We start from the raw sequence: 23,320 nt of genomic DNA, 5'->3' as shown, positions 1-23,320 counted from the left end.
ACTCGGTTACTGTCGAAGGTCGAGAGGTAAAACCCTCTCGACAAATGTCGAAGACCGAGCAGTAAATTCCGCTCGGTTACTATTGAAGGTCGAGCGGTAAAACGCTTTCAGTTCCGCCAACGCAGCCTCCCTCAAACTCATCAGTCCTATAGTTAACCACGGCTAAAGCCGACCGCTTAACTCGGACTTGGGGGGCATGTATAGGTATAAAATATTAACCGAACGGTTACAAACAACCAACCAGATATTCAGGTAATCTGTTTATATCTTATTCTGTTTATATTTTATTGGGCTTATATCAGCTTAGGATCCATGAGGTAAATTATAAATACAAAGCCAGGGCCAAAGGCCAGGTACGTTCAACTTACTCTACATGACTCTCAAATACTCAATAGTGATAACCCTTCACTAAATATTCAACCAAGAGCCGAGGCTCTTCAAATCACACGCCTAACTTGGGCGTCGGAGTACCTTTTGCAGGTACATCCCCCTCGTCAAGAAGGAGACCGATCGGTTTGCGCCAACACCGATCGGCCAACAGGAGGAGTTTGGAAGCGAGCGAGCGGCCCAGACGCGTTAGCAGGTTAGTCTCTCGGTCCCTAAAAGTATCTACCGAAACAACTGCAGTTGCATTTTTTTTAGTTATATAATTATTAGAATATTTACCTCGTTACATTTTACTTTATTTATAATGTACTTTGTATCAAATGTATGTAGTTAAAATCGATTTTGACGGTGAAATTAATCGGCTCAAAGCTAGTTTGTTATAAAAGGTTTACACTTAAGTTTATGGTCTTAATTATTGTAACACTTTTTCTCTTGTAACTAAGATGATTACTATTCACTTCTTTTTTGTCATGACCGTCATTCATAAGTGGTCACTTCATTAATTGCATATCAATAATGTCTTACATGATGATCTTGAAGAAGAAATTTATATGGAGCAAACCCTGAGTTTGTTGCTAGGGGGAGTCTGATATATGGTATCCAAATTGTATCGATCTTTATATGGCCTCAAGCAATTACCATTGCTTGGTTTGGAAATTTTAGCTCCATTATTCAAAAATTTGGACTAAAACGCAGTGAAGTAGACCATTAAGTTTTTTACTGTCATTCTTCTCTTGGGAAATGTATTTAATTAATAGTATATGTTAATGATATTGTCATTATAAGAAATAATGTTGTTGGAATATCTCAGCTGAAAGAATACTTATGTAGACATTTTCAAACCAATGATCTTGAAAGTCTCAAATACTTCTTACACATTAAAGTAGCATGATCAAAAGATGTAGTTGTAATCTTCCAAAGGAAGTATGCTCTTAATATATTACAAACAAACATGATTGATTGCAGACCGATAGATAATCCCATGGACTCAAAACAGAAATTAAGGACAAAATAAGGTGAATTATTCTCCGATTAAGAGAGGTATAGGAGGCTAGTTGGAAAACTGATTTATCTCACTATTACAAGGCCATATCTATCATTTGCAGTTGGAGTGGTTAGTCAGTTCATGCAGGCTCCATGTGTTGACCATTGGAATATCTCATTCGCATTCTAAGGTATGTCAAAAAGGCTCCCGGACAAGGATTGTTAAATGAAGCATTCAGATCTCTAGGTATTGTGATGCAGATTAGGCTATAGGTTTGTTTTTCGGGGAGAAAACATTATTTCGTAGAAAAGTAAGAAACAGAATGTGGTAGTTCGATCAACCGCTGAAGCCAAGTATAGGGCGACAACATCACTAACATGTGAACTTATATGGGTGAAACAATTTCTTCAACTGCTTAACTTCTGTGTTATTTCACTAGTACAAAAATAGCGTACAACGTCGAATATTTTGGGTCGTTCACGTCGAATTCGAAAACGACGTCATATCGGGAGACGTTAAATTGATGGCGAATTTTTAAATTTGACATTAAATTTAACGTTGAATTTTATCAATAAACGAAGTTAATCAATTTTTTTATTTTTTTAAATTAATTGCGATTCTTTTTTACAACTCTACAAGATCTGAAAAGCAGAAAAACAACAAATTTCACTTTTTGGTATTTTGTAAAGCATGAACTATGAACGTGTAATATAGTATCAACAAATGACAAACAACAAACAAGGCCAATCAAACAACAAACAAGTCCAATCAAACAACAACAAATAAGTTCACCCAAATAATAACAACAAACAAGTTCAACAAAAAATAACAAGAAACAAGTTCAACAAATAAGTTCTTCAAAACGAAAACGAAAACGAAAACTAGCCTTGGTTCATCGGAATAAAGTGTTGCCACACGTGAGAGAGAAAGCAGGATGCGTCTTTGAAGGACAACAACACGAAAATAATCGGTCAAAACAAACAAAAATCATACATAAAGTAATAAATTAACATGCATTTGTATCAAATGAAATAAATATTACATGGGATGGTCGTCAAACTTCGTTCGAGAAAAGTTTGAGCAGAGAAAAGGGTCTCGCGCACTGAGATAAAGTGAATGAATTTTCAATCTCCCGCTCAAATTTTTATTGAATTCACTAATTTTGACGTCTAACGTTGGGACAGTCGACGTTTTATATCCTTTTACGTCGAATTACAATTCTAAACGACATTTAATAATTGCATTTAATTACAAAAATGTCACTGATCATTTTTAACGTTGGCTATTGAGTGGTTCGACGTTGAACGCGTGATGTTATACGCTGTTTTTGCACTAGTGTTCATACTATAAAGATGTATTACGATAATCAAGTTGTTCTCTACATTGCATCAAATTCAGTGTTTCACGATAGGGCTAAACATATAGAAATTGATTATCATTTTGTTCGTGAAAAATTGTTGACTAAAGAAATATGTACTGAGTTTGTTGAATCAAACTATCACTCGCAGATATGTTGACCAACTCATTAAGGGGTCCTCATATTGAGTTTATTTGTTCCAAGCTTAGTACATACGATTTGTATGCTCTAGTTCTAGGAGGAGTGTTAGAATATTTATCATCATTATATTGTGTATAGGGTTATCCTATTTATCATCATGATATTGTGTCTAGGATTACCCTATTTATCATCATTATATTGTATTTAGGATTACCTTATTTATCATCATTATATTGTGTTTAGGATTACTTTATTTATCATATATTTTGTATCAAAACTTTCTTATATATATATATATATAGAATGAGAGTGAAAGGATGTTTCAAGTTCTCGAAAATTATTTTACAACTTCAATCTCAAGTATAATTAATAAAAAAAGAGTCTAACTCTAATATTTTGTGTCAAACAATCACTTTTTTTATAAATGATATTTTCTATAGAGCTTTTTTAACTTATGATGGAAATAATTATCTTAGTTACAACAAAAAAATAAATTATATGTTTCAATATTTAAAGTGATGAGAATCTTTTATATAACTTTGCTTAAATTATATATATATAATTTCTTTCAGAAAAAAAAGCAGATCACAAAATCCTTCATTAAAAGATGGATATTAATTATATATCATAAGTTCAATTGTGACAACTAAGGTCTATTCGGCACGCGCATATTGTTCTTGTTCTTCTACAAAATAATATTTTTCGGTTAATGTAGTGAACCAATTTTCGGTAATGGAAAATTTCGTGAATCACATATGATCAAATAGTTACAATTTTAATTATGTTAAAAATTTTTCTTTTATTTGAAATCTAATCTAATGACTTAAATTCGTGGAGGTATAGTTGGGTGAGTATCTATCCAAAATGATAAAATAATAAGTTTATAGATTCTTTCGGATAACTCTATCATTTTTAGTTAAGGGAAGATTTAAGGTAAGATTCATTTTTAGTTAATGTAAGATTCAAAGGAAGTATGTGTTGTTTGTTACTCGTATTTGTTGGATCTAGGATTGTATCGAGATATCTTTGCATATCATAAGAATCGGATCTAATAAGATTGAAGGATGTTGATTATTTTTATATTTGTTTTTTAAGCTCTAATTATAAACACCATTAATAGATTTGAAGTTAACTGAAATAGTAAAAAGTAAAAAAAAATACTATGTGAGGTGTGATAAACGTGATGAATTAAAACACGGCATGTGATCAGGGAATACATGTTTCATTACAGTCATGTTTTTTTAAAAAAGAAAATCATTGTAAAGCTTAGTTATAGTATTAAAAAAAAAAGACTGAATTAAAAATAGAAAGAGAGCATAAAAATAGGAAGAAGAGTGCAGTAATTAGGGGTTGGAATTAAGACAATGTCGCATGCAAAGCCATTTGGCTACAACACTTGTTTCTGCTATCACACCGCTTATATAAACTCATTGCCTCTTCTCAACTTCATCTCAATCATCACTCTTCTCTCTTCTCTTCTACATTTTCATGCTCTAACTTCTCAAACTTTTTTTTCACTTTCTTCACTCACAACCATGGACGTTGAAGCAGACAAAAACACTCACGAGAGAGACTCCTCGAGATTCGATGACGATGGAAGAGCCAAAAGAACCGGTTAGTACATGTGCTTTGCTTTTGCTTCTCTCTTTCTTTCTTCATCATTTTGTTCATTCAATCTGTTGCACTCAACGCATCTTCCTGTTGTCGATGGATGCCATCTGAAACCGATGTTCCTATAATACGACAAAAACGTCAATTAAAAAACCGTGCGTTTCACGTTTGGATCGATTGATACCGCGTTTTTAACATTAATGACAACTTTTTTCTGTCATAAATATAGAAAACTACTTTTCATGGACGTTTGTGAAGGCTGATTTGCGTGTCAGCATATTTTCATTTATGTATATACTTGGATCAGTACACGCTATTTGAGATATTCCTTTAAAACGTGTTCATGCATGAGTGGGTAAGATTCTTAAAATTGAAGCTAATCCTGTCATGTAAGAGAATGCCACTTTTGTAGTATTGATTCTGACAGTGAACATGTACAGACTGTTAAGTTAGACAGTGAGAAAAAATGAGAGTGATGGAATTCTCGGATCTAATCAATTCTTAATCCACACTTTTTTTTTTCATTTATTTGTTCTTCATTTTCTTTTCAGTTAGCCTCTCCTATCTCTCTGCTAACTCCCTGATTATTCGAATCTATCAAATTTTTTTACTAAGTTTTCTCCAGGACTCGGTATTCCTTCCACATATTTCTCATTTCCCTATTTTCATGTATCTATCCTTCTCAGAACATTTCATCTTCTGCTATATTACCTGCATATGTGATGTAACGCAAGTATAGGCAGATATGCCCTTTAGAGCACTGCTCAAGTTCACGAGAAATGAATTCACCTAGAAAAGACAAATGAAACATACTACTAACTGTGTAATATGAGTTGAATGGAATTTCACTTCTAAGAAACTGGTTGAAGGAATAGAGTGTTATTTTATTTAGCTAGCTGGTCCAAAGAGGCAACTGATGAAGTTTCTTACCAACCACGTGCAAAGTTTCATCCTTTATAGTTCAGACATCAAAGAGTGGGAAGATAAAGATGCCGACACACTTTCATCAAATGCCAGAAAATCTTGTGGCCATTTTTAACGTACCCTATACAATCAAGACGCGTATTATTCTGTGTTGCCCAAGTCATTCACTCCATTTCCACAGGGAAATGGACAAGTCCCATGTTCACGGGATATTTTTACTGTATCTCTTGCTTATCCTGCAAAAGTTTCACGCCTCCCTTCCCCTTTTGAAACGGGTGTCTCTTGTTAGAATATTCATCCCAGAAATGTTTTTTCATCCCAAAAGTAAATTTACGTAATGATGTTTGTAATTAAATTAATTTTGTTTTTTAATTTTGTCAATTAATTAATTTTAAACAATTTTTTATTAAAATTATATTTTCATTAATTTATATTAAGTAAATATAATTTATATTAATTAATTTTTAAAAAAAATTGGTGATGTAAGGAAAACATAGGACTTTAACTATAGAAGTCTATTTTCACTATTTTAATAACTTAATTAATTTAAATTACTTTTTTTAAGACTGAAGTTTACTTCTTTATTTAAAGTTGCGTAGATCTTTACTATTTGTCTGTTTTCGTAAAAGAAAATTGTTTAAATACATAAATTCAAAAACAAATAATTTTTTTTGAAAGACAGAAGTTTAGGTCAACTTTTTTAATGAACATTCTTCTAAGTCATGTATGTATGAAGTTGTGTTTCAGGTATTCTTTGTTTATCATTCGTTTTGCTCACCAACTTGTTTGAACGTTTTTAACAAATTCTCGTGTTTTGGATTGTCCAGTGAAACATTTTAGTCAGACAAACATTAAGTGGATTAAGTTATGTTTATATATTGAAACGGGTGGAGTGTTTGACATTTATAATGTTAAACGATCATTTAATATTTTTGAAGTGGAATTAAGTGTTTATTTTTTTAGACACGTGAACTGAAAGAAAAATGAAGTCACGCATTCGATTTGACCAAAAGTTGGAAAGTTCGTCAAAAGTGTTATTTTCATCCAAATCAAAAAAGTTCGAGCATAAACTAGTCAACAATTTGTCGAAAGTGATTTTATCTATTGATTGTTTCTTCCAATGTTCAACCTTCGAGAATGTCCCTTAAAGTACTGATTTTTTAAAAGAAAATACATTCTTCAAGTAATATAAATGATATCGTTTCATTGTTTCACCTGCACCAGAATAAGCTGAAAAAAAGTTTATGTGGGCTGACATGGTTGGTTGCAGGGAACGTGTTCACTGCTACGACGCACATAGTGACGGTGGTGGTCGGAGCAGGAGTGCTGGCTCTGGCATGGGCCATGGCCCAACTTGGATGGCTTGCTGGGTTAGGTGTTATGATCATATTTGCAAGCATTTCCATGTACACTTACCATTGCATAGCTGATTGCTACAGATTTCCTGACCCAATCAGTGGCAAGAGAAACTACACTTACATGCAAGCCGTCAATTCATACCTAGGTATCATAATCTACTTCCTTAGCAACTCCATTGCATAAATTCTTTACTTGCCCATTACATGTCTGATGAGTTTCATGTTGCCATTTGATGAATTAGGCGGAACAATGCACCTGTTTTGTGGATCGGTTCTGTATGCGAAGCTCGCTGGGGTTACAGTGGGTTACTGTATAACTAGTTCTATAAGCATGGTGTACGTTTTTGTTTTGTTTTATCACATTCTTCAACTACTTAATTCTATCTGTGTTGGTGAGTGCACATAATGATAATGCCATGGTTGTGGCATGCAGGGCAATAAAAAAAGCCATTTGCTTTCACAGAGAAGGCCACGATGCTTATTGCAAGTTTTCAAATAATCCCTATATGATTGGTTTTGGGCTCGTGCAAGTTTTATTGTCTCAAACCCCAAATTTCCATAAGTTAACGTGGATTTCAACCGTTGCTGCCGCTACCTCTTTTGGTTATGCTTTCATTGGAAGCGGGCTTTCTCTGGCAACGGTGATCCAAGGTATTATAGCACTCACCTATATTAATTCCGAGGTTTTAGTTTTTATACTATATATATTTCCAAAGAATGCCACTAGCTTATTAGACGTTTGCACCAATTTCTTTCCTGGAGATTTCCCCTGTAAACAAGAGTGATGTATACAACGATTCTCTGTATGATGCCACAAACATTCTTTCAATTGAGTAAGTTTAACTGCTTATGATAGCGATCCAACCAATTGCACGACCCAAAAGAACTACCAGGAAGCACATCATCCTATGATTACAATGGTTATGTGAATGGGCAGCAGAGAATTCTTCTAAAAATTAGTCCTAGTACGGAATAGTCATAGATTTTCAATACAGCAGTGTCCTAACAACTTACGATGGAAACATTTGGGGTTGTGAACAGGTAAAGGACGTCCAACAAGTTTATTTGGAAAAGAAATAGGACCTGACCAATCTGCAGGAGAAAAAGTTTGGAAGGTTTTCGGTGCTTTGGGAAACATTGCACTTGCTTCCTCTTTTGCTACAGTTATTTATGATATAATGGTAAGTGATGAGCAAGAACACGTTATTAAAGTAAGCTAATTATACTAAGAAAATACTATATAGAAAGAAGTGATTTCATTAAATTTGGTAGTATATGGATTTACATGCATGCATATTATTTAGGACACATTGAAGTCAAATCCACCAGAAAGCGTACAGATGAAAAGAGCCAATGTGTTAGGAATCATATTAATGACAATACTTTTCATGTTATGCGGTGGACTGGGGTATGCTGCTTTCGGAAATAACACACCTGGGAACATCCTCACTGGCTTTGGATTTTATGAGCCATACTGGTTGGTCGCCCTTGGCAATGTTTTCATTGTAATCCACATGGTGGGAGCATATCAGGTTCGACCCTTTTGTTTATTTATTTATTTATCAAGTTTTCAACCTCTCTCTCTTTTCTGCAGTGTGGATATAATAACATTGTGTGGCACAGGTAATGGCTCAACCAATATTTCGTGTAGTTGAGATGGGAGCTAACATGGCGTGGCCTCATTCAGATTTCATAAACAAGGGCTACCCAATCAAAATGGGGTTCTTGTCATGTGAAGTCAACTTTTTTAGGCTTGTTTGGAGGACAGCATATGTGATAATAGCCACAGTTCTTGCCATGGCCATGCCATTTTTCAATGAGTTTCTTGGCTTGCTTGGAGCAATTGGGTTCTGGCCTCTCATTGTTTTCTTCCCTATACAAATGCACATTGCTCAGAAACAGATCAAAACACAATCATTGAAGTGGTATATGCTTCAATTATTGAGCTTCATGTGCTTCCTCGTTACAGGTGTTGCTGCAGTTGGATCCATTCGTGGAATTTGCAAGAACATAACAAAATACAAACTTTTTATGTATAAACAATAGGGCCTTTGCTTGCACGTTCAAATGACTTTCATTTGAGATGTGTCAAGATAGCTACAGATAGGTAGAAAAAGATAATTTATCTGAATAAAGTGGAATTATATATATTAGCTGCATTATTTCAATTTACCATTTGTGAACAGCATTATTCCAGCTAGTAAAAAAACTCTTCTGGTTACATTAAATTATCTTCGTTTTATATTCATTTAATTATCTCTTCTGATTCATATTTTATCTGCATTTGTCAATTCTTTATATTGAGATGATAAGTGTGAAGGCTGATTGTCATGAACTTCACAATTATCCGAGTCTGATTAGTCGTGAAACATTAATGTCAGAAATCATTTTAGTATAAATGTAAAAATGTGGTTAAATAATCTCATAATGATCCATACAATTTTCCTATTTATTTCTAAATGGCTGGTTACAAGTATGAAATGCACAACCATTTATGAAAAAAACTGATCACATTTTCCTTTTAATTACACAATCTAATTTTAAAATTAGCAAACTTATTGTATACAATACTTATATGATAATATAAAATACTTTATACTATCAGTGTATTTTAATAATATTTTGATTGTGAGAAGTGTTAACTTTTTTGTGTTAGTTATAAAATATTAAGCTTTTCATAGAACAATACAATATTTGTCAATATAGTTTTTCGCTACACCACTACCATTAATGTAATTATAGAATAGTTGGTGAAACATCTTATGAAGTGTTTTATTTTTTTTACACTTATATTCTAAAAATAATAATAAATTTACGATTATTATATATATATTATTTATCTCACTGGCATTTTTTAATGTGAAAGTATCAATTCCAAGTTTGAATTCGTAAGCCTGTCATATCATTAATCTGAAGTAACTTACACATATAAGGTACATGAGCACGCTGACATTCAAAGAACTCTGAGTGCTCCTAATAGACAGAGAAAACCTATCTCAGAACAAAACATAATCAATTTTATTCAACAAATAAACATTTGTTAACAAAATCACGTTTGATACGAAGAAAAACCAAACACATAAGGTCAAATTTTAGGTACATTTTCATGAACGTATATATGCTGGAAGAGGAGTAAGAGAAGTGACTGAACAAGTGCAATATAAGTTCACTGGGGCTTTCTTTTGCTTTAGCTACTTTTGGAAATAAGTTATTCTCCATTAAACATTAAAACAACTTGCGTGTGCTTATGTCCATTGCTCTTGAAGAAAACATATCTACAACTTGTGCCAATTCCTGCGTTTTTTTTCCTTCTCCAATGTCAAACACTTCTTATTCTAGTCTGTTACAAGTTGCAACTAAACAAATAAAGCAATTTAGCATCTTCTAAGAACTAAGACAAATAATGAAGTGGGGTTTGGTTCATGGTTGGTAATACCAAACCAATTTCTCAAAATATCAACTTGTAATTCATGGTATGGTAAGATCAGATCAAATTCTTAGAAGAGTCTTACTAGTTATTATTACTAAGAGAAGTAAATATAAAATGCAAACCCTCCTTCTATGAATAAACTTTTAATAGTACTTCCAACTTCTTTTCTGTTTTCTTTAGGCCACAGTAAATATCACAAGCTGTAATGTTCAAATGTAAACTCAAGAAATATAAGTTCCAATCTTAAAAGGCTAAGTTAAATGACAATATTATTATTAAGAATCTAAGTGTGAATTTATGTTACATAAAAAAAATTAAATTTTAAATAAATAAAAAAATATTATAAAATTATTCTATTAAGATTTTGAACTAAAAATTTGAGTTTGATCCCAAATTTTTCATGATAAACAAGCTAATATGCAGTCTTCTATTTGCGGAAATTCTTCTGAGTGGTTCCATTTGTAGCTAATCAAATTCAAGTCGGGGGAATCAGAATCACAGGCACATGATGTGGTCTTAATTTCCTTCTCTTTTTTTCCTCCATATTCCAAACTGAAAATATGAATTCTTCACGTAAGAAGATCATGAACCAATAATGCTAACAGGCTACGTTTGGGCAAAATTAAACAGCTCGTAAGTTAAATTATTGAATTAAAGTTGTGCCAGTACTAGCAGATGTGCCAAACAAAATGAAAGATGACAAAACAGATAACGTGTGGCAAAATAAAAGTAAAATGCTCTTTGAATGTGAAAGTTGTTCCTACCTTTAGTGTATGTTTCATTGGCACTGACTGTGTTAGCAAAAACATATTACAATTCCAGTTGGCAGGGAGGTTCTGTTGGGTATTCTGTTTAATGATTCTACAATCTGTGTACTACATTACAAGACTCTGATGAAAGTACTTGAAAGAGCTCAAATGGTGTAGTGTATGTTGCGTTATCTACATTTTGGTCAAATTCTGCTGTGTGTAAAATGCTTTTGAAGGGTGAAATACAAAATACAGGAATCTCAGTGGCGTGTTAGGATAGAAAGGAGGTTAAATACTAGTCATGAGTTATTTCCCATAAATATTGTGCAATCTTATTTTGGAAGTAATCATACTAATTGGAAAGGAATTAATTCAGTTCTGGCCCTATAGCTGACAAATGTATGTTGCAGCTGTGGAGAATTGTTTTCTAAAAGTGCAGTGGTGTTGCACAAAAAAGCAAGTGGCATTGTGAATCTTTTTGGTAAAATTGAAGCATTTGGGTGTGCTTTCGAAGAGAATATAGTTAGGAATTGAGGCTTTTGGGTTTGTTGATCTCACAAAGGTTATCTAAATTTCCTTATGTATGCAAGTCTTTAACTTAGATTCCTTTGTATATGGGTCTTCTTGTACCAATTGTTTCTACACTCCATACAATATGAGTAAAAGGGTAATGCATGTTTTGTTGAAATTAGTTCCAAAAAGGTATTAAAAGAATATTTGAGGTTGTTAATAAAAATTAGATATTATATAATCAAAACAACTTACTAATTTTTAACGTCTAGCAGATTGAGAATAAAAAAAAATCTGTGACTTAATTTCTAATTTATAAAGATGTTCAGTTTTCTTATTTTTAATTAATCTAAAACTTAGACTCATTTTTAATTATACAATTAAATATATTTTTGTCTCTTAAACTTTAACTTAAAATTGATATTCATCAAGTTTCAAATTTTGATACAGTTTAACCTTTAACTTTTAAAAATAAATAAATGTGATTCTCTTAATTTAATTACATTGTATTTTTGTGACATGTCAAAGTATGTTGTAAAATACTTTTTGAGTTAGTTTGTGTTAAATTGAAACATCATTTAATACGTAAAAAATTATGAATATTATTATATTAAAAAGATTATATTTATTTATTTTTAAAATTAAAAAAAAACGAATTTGAATTTTTGGTCTATATGATATTAGGTGTCCTTTGTCCCATATCGAATACATATTATTGGAAAGAAAAATGGTTGTTGGAGGTAGAAAGTATGAAGGTAGCGTGCTTCAGTCTAGTAACATAAAGATATTCACTTCAGCACTGTTGACTAGCTTTCTCTTTTCCATCATCCATCATGCGTTTGTGGCCCAATTCCCCTTTAGAGGCTCAAGAAACCAATGAAACAATTTAAACCAAATCCATTTGCCAGAGAATAAATATTGATGGTAGAAAATGGAACCAAAACAAGAAGAAAAAAAAAGAGAAAAGAAAAACAATGATGACATGTCCTTTCAATTGTGTAGTTTTAACTAACCAAAGATATCCACTGAAAAAAATCCAAGAAATGCCACACAATATCTTAATCAGTCGTGTTTGAACGAAACTCTAACCTAGCTAAACATCACTTTCCTCTTGCTTCCATCATTTTCAGCATCGCCCGTGTAATTAAAGTTCATTGCTAGTGCTTATATTATTTTTCCCGTGATTATTTTCAATATATAATAAACTCATTCATACACATCACAATACATCAAACACATAACAGAGTAAAGAGAGACAGAACAAAACCTCAAGCTCCTCATGTTCGAAATTTTGATGGTCACGTTTTCCCGGCAAAATCCCTAACTGAAACTGCGAAATGTCCAAAGTGCCCCTCTTTATTTCATTTCATTTCTTCCTGTTATTCAGCGTCGCTGTACCCTCTCGGGTAATTTCAGAAACTGAACAAACAATCCTACTCACTCTCAAACGTGAACTGGGAGACCCACCGTCGCTCCGATCATGGAAACCGTCGCCGTCTGCGCCGTGCGATTGGACGGAGATTGGATGCAACAGCGGCGGCGCCGTCACGAAGCTAGTCCTCTCCAGCAAGGGCATCACCACCACCAAGAGCCTCCCTTCCACAATCTGCAACCTCACACACCTACTCGAGCTTAACCTCTTCAACAACTTTATTGCCGGCGAGTTTCCGACAACCTTGTACGAATGCTCCAACCTCCGGTACCTCAACCTGTCGCAGAACTACCTCGCAGGAGCGATCCCCGCCGACGTGGACCGCCTCAAAACCCTCACTTTCCTCGACCTCACCGCCAACTCCTTCTCCGGAGAGATCCCGGCCGCGATCGGGAACCTGCTGGAACTGCAAACGCTGTATCTTTCCGCAAACAACTTCGAGGGAACCGTCCCCAGGGAAATCGGAAACTTGTTGAACCTCGAATTTTTGGGTTTGGGTTATAATCTTAAACTCGCGCCGTGGGAGTTCCCGTTGGAGTTTAGGAAATTAAGAAATTTGAGGTCTATGTATATGCCGCAGTGTAACTTGATCGGAGAGATTCCAGAATATTTCGGGAATATTTTCACGAACCTCGAACGGTTGGATTTGGGGAAGAACAAGATATCAGGGAGCATTCCGAGGAATTTGTTCTCGCTGAGTAAGTTGAGGTTCTTGTACCTGTTCAGTAACAGATTGTCGGGTGCGATTCCTAGTGATACGATGCAGTGTTTGGAATTAATCGACCTTGATTTCGCGAAGAATAATTTGACGGGTTCCATACCGCCAGAGTTTGGAAAATTAAAGAACTTGAGTACCTTGCACTTGTACGAAAATCACTTAGTCGGTGAGATTCCCGTAAGTTTAAGCCAAATTCCTAATCTCATCTATTTCAGGGTTTTTAGCAATAACTTGAGTGGAACACTGCCTCCAGAACTAGGCTTGCATTCCAAGCTTACAGTGTTTGAGGTTTCTGAGAACCAGCTCAGTGGTGGGTTGCCGGAACATTTATGTGCAGGTGGTGCCCTTATTGGTGTGGTTGCATTTTCCAACAATTTTAGTGGGGTTTTGCCTGAGTGGATTGGGAATTGTCCTTCTCTAGCCACGGTTCAGCTTTATAATAACAAGTTTTCGGGTGAGGTTCCTTTGGGTTTGTGGACTATGAATAACCTTTCGTCCTTGATTTTGAGCAACAACTCTTTTTCTGGGCCTCTTCCGAGTCAAGTGTTTTGGAATATGACGAGGATTGAGATCGCCAACAACAACTTCTCGGGTGGGATATCTGTTGGGATTACTTCGGCCAAAAATCTGATGTTTCTTGATGCCAGAAACAACATGCTTTTGGGTGAAATTCCAAGGGAATTGACTCAACTTTCACGGCTTACTGCTCTCATGCTGGATGGTAACCAACTTTCGGGTGCACTTCCATCTGAGATTATTTCGTGGCAATCACTGAACATTTTGACACTATCACGAAACAAACTTTCTGGCCAGATTACCACGGCTATTACTGCTCTTCCCCGCCTGGCTTACCTGGACTTGTCTCAAAACGACATATCAGGTGAAATACCTCCTCAGTTTGATAGGTTGCGGTTTGTTTTCCTCAACTTGTCCTCCAACCGGCTATCTGGGAAAATCCCTGATGAGTTCAATAACCTCGCATTTGAAAATAGTTTCTTGAACAATCCTCATCTATGTGCTTACAATCCAAACGTCCACCTTGACAACTGCTTGACCAAAACCGCGTCAGCGGCACCACAGTCGAGCAATTCGTCTTCGAAATCACTGGCCCTGATTCTGGCTGCCACTGCGGTTGTGCTATCGGCAATAGCTTCCTTGCTCTTCTATATGTTGAAAACGCAATGGGGCAAAAAGCACTGCGGGCATAAAAATAAGGTTGCAACGTGGAGGCTCACTTCATTCCAGAAGCTTGATCTCACGGAAATAAACTTCCTCTCGAGTTTGACAGACAATAACCTCATAGGGAGTGGAGGGTTTGGGAAAGTTTACCGGATTGCTTCAAATCGTCCAGGTGAGTATGTTGCGGTGAAGCGGATCTGGAATCGCGAGGATGTGGATGACAAGTTGGAGAAAGAGTTCCAGGCTGAGGTTGAGATCCTGGGCAACATTCGGCACTCGAATATAGTAAAGCTTTTGTGCTGCTATGCAAGTGAGAACTCCAAACTTCTTGTTTATGAATACATGGAAAATCAGAGCCTGGATAAATGGCTTCATGCAGAGGAAAAAACATCGCCTCCTGGGTTGAGTTGGCCAACGAGGTTGAATATTGCCATTGGGGCTGCACAAGGCCTGTGTTACATGCACCATGAATGCTCACCCCCCGTCATCCACCGAGATGTCAAATCTAGCAATATACTGTTGGACTCAGAGTTCAGAGCTAAAATAGCAGATTTTGGGCTCGCCAAGATGTTGGCAAAGCCCGGTGAACTAAACACCATGTCTGCACTAGCAGGCTCTTTTGGCTACATTCCACCAGGTAAATGATGCTAAATTGCCATCTACAGAAGTTTTTATATTGATACTGAAGTAAGCTGGTCTGATAATGTGCTTCACTTGCATTGCAGAATATGCTTATTCAACTAAGATTAACGAGAAAGTGGATGTTTATAGCTTTGGTGTTGTGCTCTTGGAGCTTGTTACGGGAAGGAAGCCTAATATAAGCGGCGAGCGTGCATGCAGCTTAGTTGAATGGGCGTGGGAGCATTTTAATGAAGCCAAGAGCCTTACTGATGCATTCGATGAGAATATCAAAGAACCACGTTATGCGCAAGAGATGGCTAATGTCTTCAAATTGGGCCTCCTTTGCACAAGCACCTTGCCGTCAACTAGACCTTCCACGAAAGAGATTTTGCAAGTACTTCGGTGTTGTCATTCAGGTTCTACACGTAGAAAAATGGGAAATGAATTTGATATCGCTCCTCTACTTGGTGACACAAGGTACGTTTGTAGTTACAAGGAGAGTAAGGCTGCAACCAATAACTCATCTTGGTGATACAAGGTACATTTCTAGTTGCAAGAGAATGTTGTAATAAAAAATTAAGCAAGCTGTTGGTACGGCATGTAAAGATAGTATTATGCGCGAATGTGAATTACTAACGTTTTCTCATTAAAAGAGTATTATTTTGAAAAGCATAGTATACTCCCACGTAAGTTTTTTTCGTACCAACAGCGTATTCGATGAATGTGAGGCAAAGGTAGACGAGATACACAAACGACCAAAAGAAGAATTCCAAGAAAAATGTCTTAAACGTCTTATATTTATACCAGTGACCCAGTGTTTCATTGCGATGAAAATGCGAAGTTTTTTGGATATGATTAACGTGTAAGCACCACAATTTGTTAACTAGGTTTACCCGTAACAGGTTTACATACATTAGTGACCAGCGTGAAATTCAGAATAATCCTGCTTCATTGGGCTTTTCACTCGAAGACAAATTAATGTCAAGCAAATTAAGTAGCAAAAACATAAAAGAAAGCCATGTAAGAGCACTAATGAAAGAAACCATTTTCACAAGATAAAGTGTTTTCACTAAATTGAAAGACCAACGAAACCCAATAAACAGAAGGAACCTCCCACCGAAACTTCGAAGAAAGGATAAACAAGGAAGACTACCCCCATTCTGCCGCCAATATATTTTTGTTTTACCACTTTCTCTTCTAAATAACCTAGCCGAAGTAGCCATTTTTCACATTTACATAACGTATCGATCACATCTACGTCACAAGCAAAATACAAAGTTCCCACTCCTTTAAAATCCAAGTAGATATGTTAAGGTTTATGAGACAATTCAGAGCTCTGAAGATGAGATGAGCGCATGTTTCACACAACAGGACGAGACCACAATTTAAGCGTCTCCGTCATGCTGTTCATCTATGTACACAAACGATCATCGCAATGCCATATACCCCAAACCCCAATCTCTTTCACTGCCATCATTTGTTGTATCTTTTCTCACTGTTCTATTACAGCCTTAGTCCCGCTCACAGGATCTCAGCACAGCAACAGCCACCAACAATGCACAGGGTAGCAGCGTGACAGGAATTTCAGCCATTAACCCTCTCAAACATCATGGGATTCAGTCCAAACTCGTCCACCTACAAAACCAAAAGCAAAGAGCACAGTATAAAAACAATCTTAGAGAGTTGACAAACATGTTTTTCAAAAGTTCCGCAGAGATTCTGACCTAGCCCATCTTCAATTTTACAACACTTCTGAGTCTGAAATCTGGCTATACACAATATAGAAAATAGAAAGAATAATAACAATTAGGGAAAAATGTATTAAACAAAAAATCTTAAATGAAACAATAGGAAGGTCTGGTCTCTGAGTCTCTCTACACACAAAACAAGTTAGGTTCTTAAGCACAGTTACTGGAAACATAGCACGTATAGTGGTGCAGGACCTGCGACCACACATTCACCAGTCAGAAAACTAAGAAATTAAATTACCATGGAAATTGACAGTCAAATTATCTTGAAAGAAACAGAAAAATATACAACATTAAAACAGTTGTTCATAGAAATAAGACCCAAAAAGATGGGAAGAGAGAAAGGGCAGGCCATACTCTAAATTTGCCTATAAATATGCAAACAAAGCTAAAATCAAACAAAAAAGAATCAAATCAGACCAAAAAACAAAACAAGATTAGACTCCTTATTCTGAAAACTCATTAAATATAAATTTTTGGTAACTTCCATGAAAGAACGAAGCAAAGGATGAGGTGAACTGAATAGTATCATTGTAAGATCAGACAGGCCTCTATTACCGAGAAAACAAATAGGTTAGAAAATTCAAAACCTTATATTCTTGAGCCCTGATATTTTGAAATACTCTATTTCCAAGAAAACACCCACTCTCTTCAGAACTGATCTGGAACAGCCACACAAACATCACCCTGCACAGATCCCTGACTCACTATCTCCCAGACTTCCAGTTTTTTCACTGCCATCCACAATAGTCCTAATCCAAAAAGTCCTCAAACGAAATAACTCACCTCGCAACTGAGGTTCTGGGAGCTGGCATTTGGTACATAATCTGAGCATTCATCCCTTGTGATGAAATTACATGCTTTGTCTAGTTGCTGATCCATATCGACGACACCCGCTTTACAGTTTGAAAAATTGTTAGTAGATTCGGTTTCTTCACTTTCCAAGCAATCTAAAGCCAGATCCTGAGCTTTGTCCCCATCGACAACTCCATTCTGAAATGCATCACCAACGTCTAATTAAGGAAGTTCACATGAACCAAACAACTTCCAAAGGTTCCACCACTGATTCAGCAGCTTACCTCATTAGGAACTTCTACACTCCTCGGTTTCAACATATCATGTGTGGTGTCAACAAAGCCCGGTTCACTTATCTGCATGTCAGCTACGACAGAGCTTAGTCCACTTCCTGGGAGCACATCAGATGACTTAATTTCACAATTGCTGTTAGCATACTTGGTTGTTGAACCAGCTACCCAAACCCCTTCCATACTATCAATACTCATTTGAGCGGTACCACCTGATTTACTAGTACAACTTTCAGGAGAAACACTTTCTAACCTCTGTGGGCTAATAGATGCCCGTTTATCTGGTTTGTCTGGCTTCTTTTCCACCATTTCAGGGTAACTTTTCCTCTTGGTGCATCTTTCAGATGGCCCAGATCCAGAGTAGCACTTCGTGGCATCATCACCTGTTTTTTCGGTCGGATGGCTTATGTGTCTTGGCATTCTAGTGCGTTTGTAACCATCAGGAAAAACAAATGCAGGAAGTTGCTTTCGACGAACATGAGAAACAAAAATTTCCATTCCAGGCTTCCAGTAGATATACATATTTATTTCTTGTCTAAATTCATCAACCGTTCCCCGTATATCAAATTGCTGTCCTTCTTGACCTCTTACTCCCTCTTTCCTTTGCAAGCCCATGAAAAATGCAGAATGAGCACATGGCTTCGATGTGTCTATATACTCATGTGGATAAGGATGGCACTGCAGCATCCCATTTGTATCTCGCTCTATCTACTCAAATAATTGAAAACCATATTGTCAATGTTTAATACATGGGAAGGAAAGAATATACATATATGTTCAACAATTAAATATTTTCAATGAATAAAAAAATAGAACTGGAATGATCCCAGGTTCAAGAAAGCTTGTACGTACCAAACCATGACAAACCTATACTACCGAGAAGAATTTATGAAATGTTCAGAGATTAAATTTTTTCAACGGAGAACAGAATTCAATTAAACCCAATACAGGGATATCTTGTACTAAACTATGACAAGACTGTACCTTAAGGGTAAGCAGCCTCAATCGAGATTCTACCCAGCCCTTCCATGCTAGTAAATCATCAGTGTCCGATGCAACTATGTCCACTTGTAAATAGTTTTTGTATGCCTCAAAAAAGATATAAGGCTGAAAAAGTGCGCTCCACTGGGCTTTATTGAGGTCAATTTCCTAACAGTAGAAGTATCAATCAAATAAAGACAGTCACAAATAAAATACACCAAGAAATAATAGACTTATCTTACATCACAAATCTTATTGCCATAGCGGAACTGTTCCATCATGACACGAAGAGTACTTGCTGAGACATTGTAACTTGAATTCATGCAAGGGTATGCAGGAGTAATTATTGGCATAGTGTGAAATCTATCTCGGGGATTTCTACGAGGATCCCATATAGGGAATCCCAGTTCATTCTCTTCAATAGAGCATAGCATTACAGGGTTTGGCCATCGCCACTGTGTATAGACCCTGAAGAACCGGGAAACCAACATACTAGGAATTGCATTAGGGTAAAGCTGGCATATTCGAGCAACTAAAATAGCCCAATTTACACCACCAAGGAATCCAGTAACCTAAGCACACCAAAAAACAGTATTTCAAATCATTATAAAAGAAAATACCATTGGTGTTGAAATAAAATACAACCAAAGAATGTAGGTGCGGCTCTTACATTTGAATAAACACCACGTCTTTTAGCCCAAAACTTCAAGCATCTCAGTGTAGTTCGAAAGTGCTATCATTATCAAGGGTTAATGGACTACCAAATTAATAAGATGAACAACCATTAAATATAATATCTCATTTAATCAAACAAAAGAACATATGTATTAACCTCAATATTTGGAACAAGTTTAAGAATTTGATCTGCCACACGGCAGCCATTAAGACTTCGAACAGTTGGTTCATCAACATCATACAGCACTGAACCATGAGAGATATCCAGGTCCTGTAGATAAGTATGTTAGATAACCGAATCAAATTAAAGGCAAGTTTAAATAAACTAGATTCTAAGGTGGAAGACTGAGAAAGTACAATGGAAAGAAACATGTTCTCTGTGTTTATCTGTGTTATCTTTCCTTCCTATTTGCTTTCCACCCAACCAAACACACAAAATTAGAATGCAAAAAGGCAACGGGAAATGGATACATGGTGACAGGTTATAAATACAATACAGTTTGCCAACCTAACATGTTACATGAAGGTCAATAATCAGCATACTAATTTAATATCTTCCCTCTCAAATCAAACAAAAACATCTACCCCTAAATAATTGCAATAGTGCTCCATGGAACGTGGGTAAAAAGACAAAGATCCTACCTCCAAACCAAACATGATAAAATCACAAAAGAGCAGTACTTATATACGACACGTGATTGGTTTAAACTGTAAAAGATTTGAGAAGGACAGTGTACGAGAATGCAGTATTAATAAAATTGTCCCCCACGAAAGTGTGCACTCAGAAGATACAAAGACCCTGACGAATGAATAACCAAACTTACTTCTGGCACAACCAAAAGTGATATACTTGCATACAGCAAATCTATAGATATTCCCTGGAATTTGAATTTCATTACAGGAACATGTGCATCAGGAACTGGTTGAAGTTCAGAAACTTCTTCCATTTCAGCTAGAATGTTATGCAAAATGATGAAGAAATCTTCCTGCAAAAGAGAGAAATTGGCTAAAATATAACCAATGTCAGGGATTTTACTAAATTGAGGAGAAATAACCAGCAGAAGTGTGTCACCTCTCGGTTCACATAAGAAGGACCAATGCACAAAGTGTCAATGTCAACTCCAGGTCCATGAACCTGCAAATTATTGAAATATTAATATTGTTACAAACAAAAGGCTTGGAACTACAGCATTCCCGAGTCCAGGAGAATTAAACGTGTACATTAATATAATCTAAGCAGAAAACCTTTAACATCATCAGGGATCTCTTTCTTTAAGCAGCTATAAAAAGTTAAGTATAAAGGATCCACCAGACTAAGCATTCTCGGACTTTTAGCTATTCGCAAATCCTAATAACAATAAATGCATTCCTGCTCATAAAATTAATTCTCCTTCAAATCTTTTCTACTTCAAGATTTAATTTCCTTCTTCTACTGACAACTCATAACTTGCTAATTTCTATGGTGAATCTAAACAACACAAGCATTCTCTAGATAAATTATCAGATATCAACTACTACAAAGCAAGCCTTTAATGTAAACCCCCACAATCCAAACAAGCATGAATATTTACACAATGTCATACGCACCCCTAGTCGGTAAGAACCAAAAGTGAAAATGACTGCGTTTGCATCCTCAACCATCTGATCTGTGTAGCCACGTTGGCGCGTCAACTGCTTCACCCAGCTCTTCACAATCTACATTGCAAGCTAACTTGGTCATTACAAAAAATCCAATCCAAAGGACAGTGAAAAACCACAATCACAAAAAGAAAGGGCACCATCCGAAAGCCCTGGTGAACCCTAGACAAGCATAAAGGTTTCAATTCAAATCATGTTCCTCAACATGAAACAAATTCCACAATACTGTTCACAAAAACTGAACAGGCTAATGAACAGAACACCGACGCAGTAATCAACGCGCTCAAATAACAACAAAAGCGAGATCGAAGAGACAGTTAACCTGATCGAGGCGGTGAAGAACCTCCTTCCTCGCGGCGGACTCATCATTGCTCTCGTAAAGCCCCGAATCGAGCAAGAACTGAAGCAAAAGAAAACAAATTTGAGGTTTAGGTTTGACACGAAAGCGAGAATGCGAAGGCGCGGGCCCTAAACAATCGAGATGAGACGAATCACAAACTAATTACCCTCTCCAATTCGTTGTTACGGTGGAGATCAGCGTCGGTGGGACCCGCGAGAGATAGAGGCTTCGTGAAACCGTACTTGTTGGCTTGTTCCTGTTGTGGCGGCGTGGAGGCACCGCTTGGACTATCGGAAACCGCCATTTGGAAGAGCGAAACGCACTACGCAGCTTCTTCACAGTGTATCGCTCAAATCGCTGGCATCTGATTTTTCCAGTTCAGAGATGCCCCTGATTCGAACGTGGAATAGGACGGTTTCGGATTTGGGGTTTGGGTTGGGTGGGTTAAGGGAGCGTTTGGTGTTGATGCGCAATCGCAAATGGAACTTTAAAAAATCATTTTTATTACGCGGACCGGACTCGTGTTGTGTTAACGTCGTTGTATCCACTCGGAACGTTCCACCTGTACTTTTTTTTCTTTTACTTTTTTTTAATTCATCTCTCGCCTCAAATGGCAAATAAAGTTTGAGATTTTTATTTTTGTTGGGAGAGAGAGACAATAATTCTGTCTTCTTCAGGACTAGAACTTTCAGTTTTGTATCTATTATCCATAGTGTTGCTTTCTAGATACTTTCTTTTCTTGCATATTTCTCCTCAAACATTTTTTTACAGCACTCATCGAACTTTTGAAGCTAAATACTATATATTACAAAGATGCATGTATGTTGATAAAAAAAATCAAGTACTTATAAATTTATTATAAAATAACTTATGTAATTAAGTCATGTAAAATATATTATATTATATAGGGTTAAATATGTTTTTCGTTCCTTAAGTATCACACGATTTTGGTTGAAACTTTGATGGTTTTTAGTCCTTGTAGTTTTGAAACTCTTACTATTAGTCCTTAAAATTGGATGACGTTAACTTTTATTTGACGTGGCTAACGGCCAGCCCACATGTCATGCCACCTGACTACTTTTAATTGACGTGTCAGTAAAGGTGTGGTGGTCGGTCAGCCTGGTGGGTGGTCGGCATGGTGGTCTTTGCCCATAATAGTTCGTCTTTTCCCAACATCGTTCAGTCTTTTATATATTGCATTCCACCCGTCACCATAACCGTTTGGTTTTTGCCCAACACCGTTCGGTCTTTGCCCAACACCGTTCAGTCTTTCATATATTGAACATCAGCCATCACCATAACCGTTCAGTCTTTGCCCAACACCATTCAGTCTTTTATATAGTATGCTTCTATTGCATTGTTATGTTGATTGTAATATAACCCACCAGGCCGACCAACCACCAGACCAAGTGACCGACCACCCATCAGGCCGACCGACCACCAGACATTGT

At 36.3% G+C, this 23,320-nt stretch overlaps 3 protein-coding genes across 8 annotated transcripts; 2 read left to right on the top strand and 1 right to left on the bottom strand.

Annotated features, from left to right (window-relative positions):
* Positions 1 to 4,189: 4,189 nt before the first annotated feature.
* Positions 4,190 to 9,011, top strand: LOC124842005 (amino acid permease 8-like). The gene is made up of 7 exons (XM_047318409.2): positions 4,190 to 4,484; positions 6,676 to 6,909; positions 7,006 to 7,099; positions 7,197 to 7,414; positions 7,805 to 7,944; positions 8,068 to 8,295; positions 8,387 to 9,011. Exons 1-7 carry the CDS (start codon positions 4,235 to 4,237, stop codon positions 8,807 to 8,809), a joined length of 1,587 nt encoding a protein of 528 aa, XP_047174365.2. The 5' UTR covers positions 4,190 to 4,234; the 3' UTR covers positions 8,810 to 9,011.
* A 3,467-nt stretch (positions 9,012 to 12,478) lies between these two features.
* On the top strand, positions 12,479 to 16,074 carry LOC124841996 (uncharacterized). The gene is made up of 2 exons (XM_047318387.2): positions 12,479 to 15,418; positions 15,507 to 16,074. The coding sequence occupies exons 1-2, from the start codon at positions 12,790 to 12,792 to the stop codon at positions 15,932 to 15,934; spliced, it is 3,057 nt and encodes a 1,018-aa protein (XP_047174343.1). The 5' UTR covers positions 12,479 to 12,789; the 3' UTR covers positions 15,935 to 16,074.
* Positions 16,075 to 16,423: 349 nt separating this feature from the next.
* Positions 16,424 to 22,346, bottom strand: LOC124841997 (nuclear poly(A) polymerase 4). 6 transcript variants are annotated; one of them, XR_015784388.1, is made up of 14 exons: positions 22,036 to 22,346; positions 21,852 to 21,929; positions 21,479 to 21,586; positions 20,964 to 21,026; positions 20,716 to 20,877; positions 20,049 to 20,162; positions 19,887 to 19,949; positions 19,459 to 19,788; positions 19,220 to 19,384; positions 18,230 to 18,943; positions 17,937 to 18,143; positions 17,741 to 17,837; positions 17,127 to 17,171; positions 16,424 to 17,037 (listed from the first exon to the last, which is right to left on the bottom strand). XR_015784388.1 is itself a non-coding variant. In XM_047318388.2 (13 exons), exons 1-12 carry the CDS (start codon positions 22,171 to 22,173, stop codon positions 17,127 to 17,129), a joined length of 2,187 nt encoding a protein of 728 aa, XP_047174344.1. In that variant the 5' UTR covers positions 22,174 to 22,346; the 3' UTR covers positions 16,424 to 17,037. The 6 variants fall into 6 exon arrangements, 3 of the variants coding, with proteins under 3 accessions (XP_047174344.1, XP_047174353.1, XP_047174354.1); XR_015784389.1 differs by having other exon boundaries at positions 17,127 to 17,167; XR_015784387.1 differs by having other exon boundaries at positions 17,127 to 17,837.
* Positions 22,347 to 23,320: the final 974 nt, after the last annotated feature.

This window comes from Vigna umbellata, chromosome 2 (genome assembly GCF_029865625.1).
Source record: "Vigna umbellata cultivar VRB3 chromosome 2, Vumbellata_1.0, whole genome shotgun sequence".
NCBI lineage: Eukaryota > Viridiplantae > Streptophyta > Magnoliopsida > Fabales > Fabaceae > Vigna > Vigna umbellata.
Note: the sequence above shows the minus strand (reverse complement) of the source record. Positions and strands in the feature narration are given on the sequence as shown.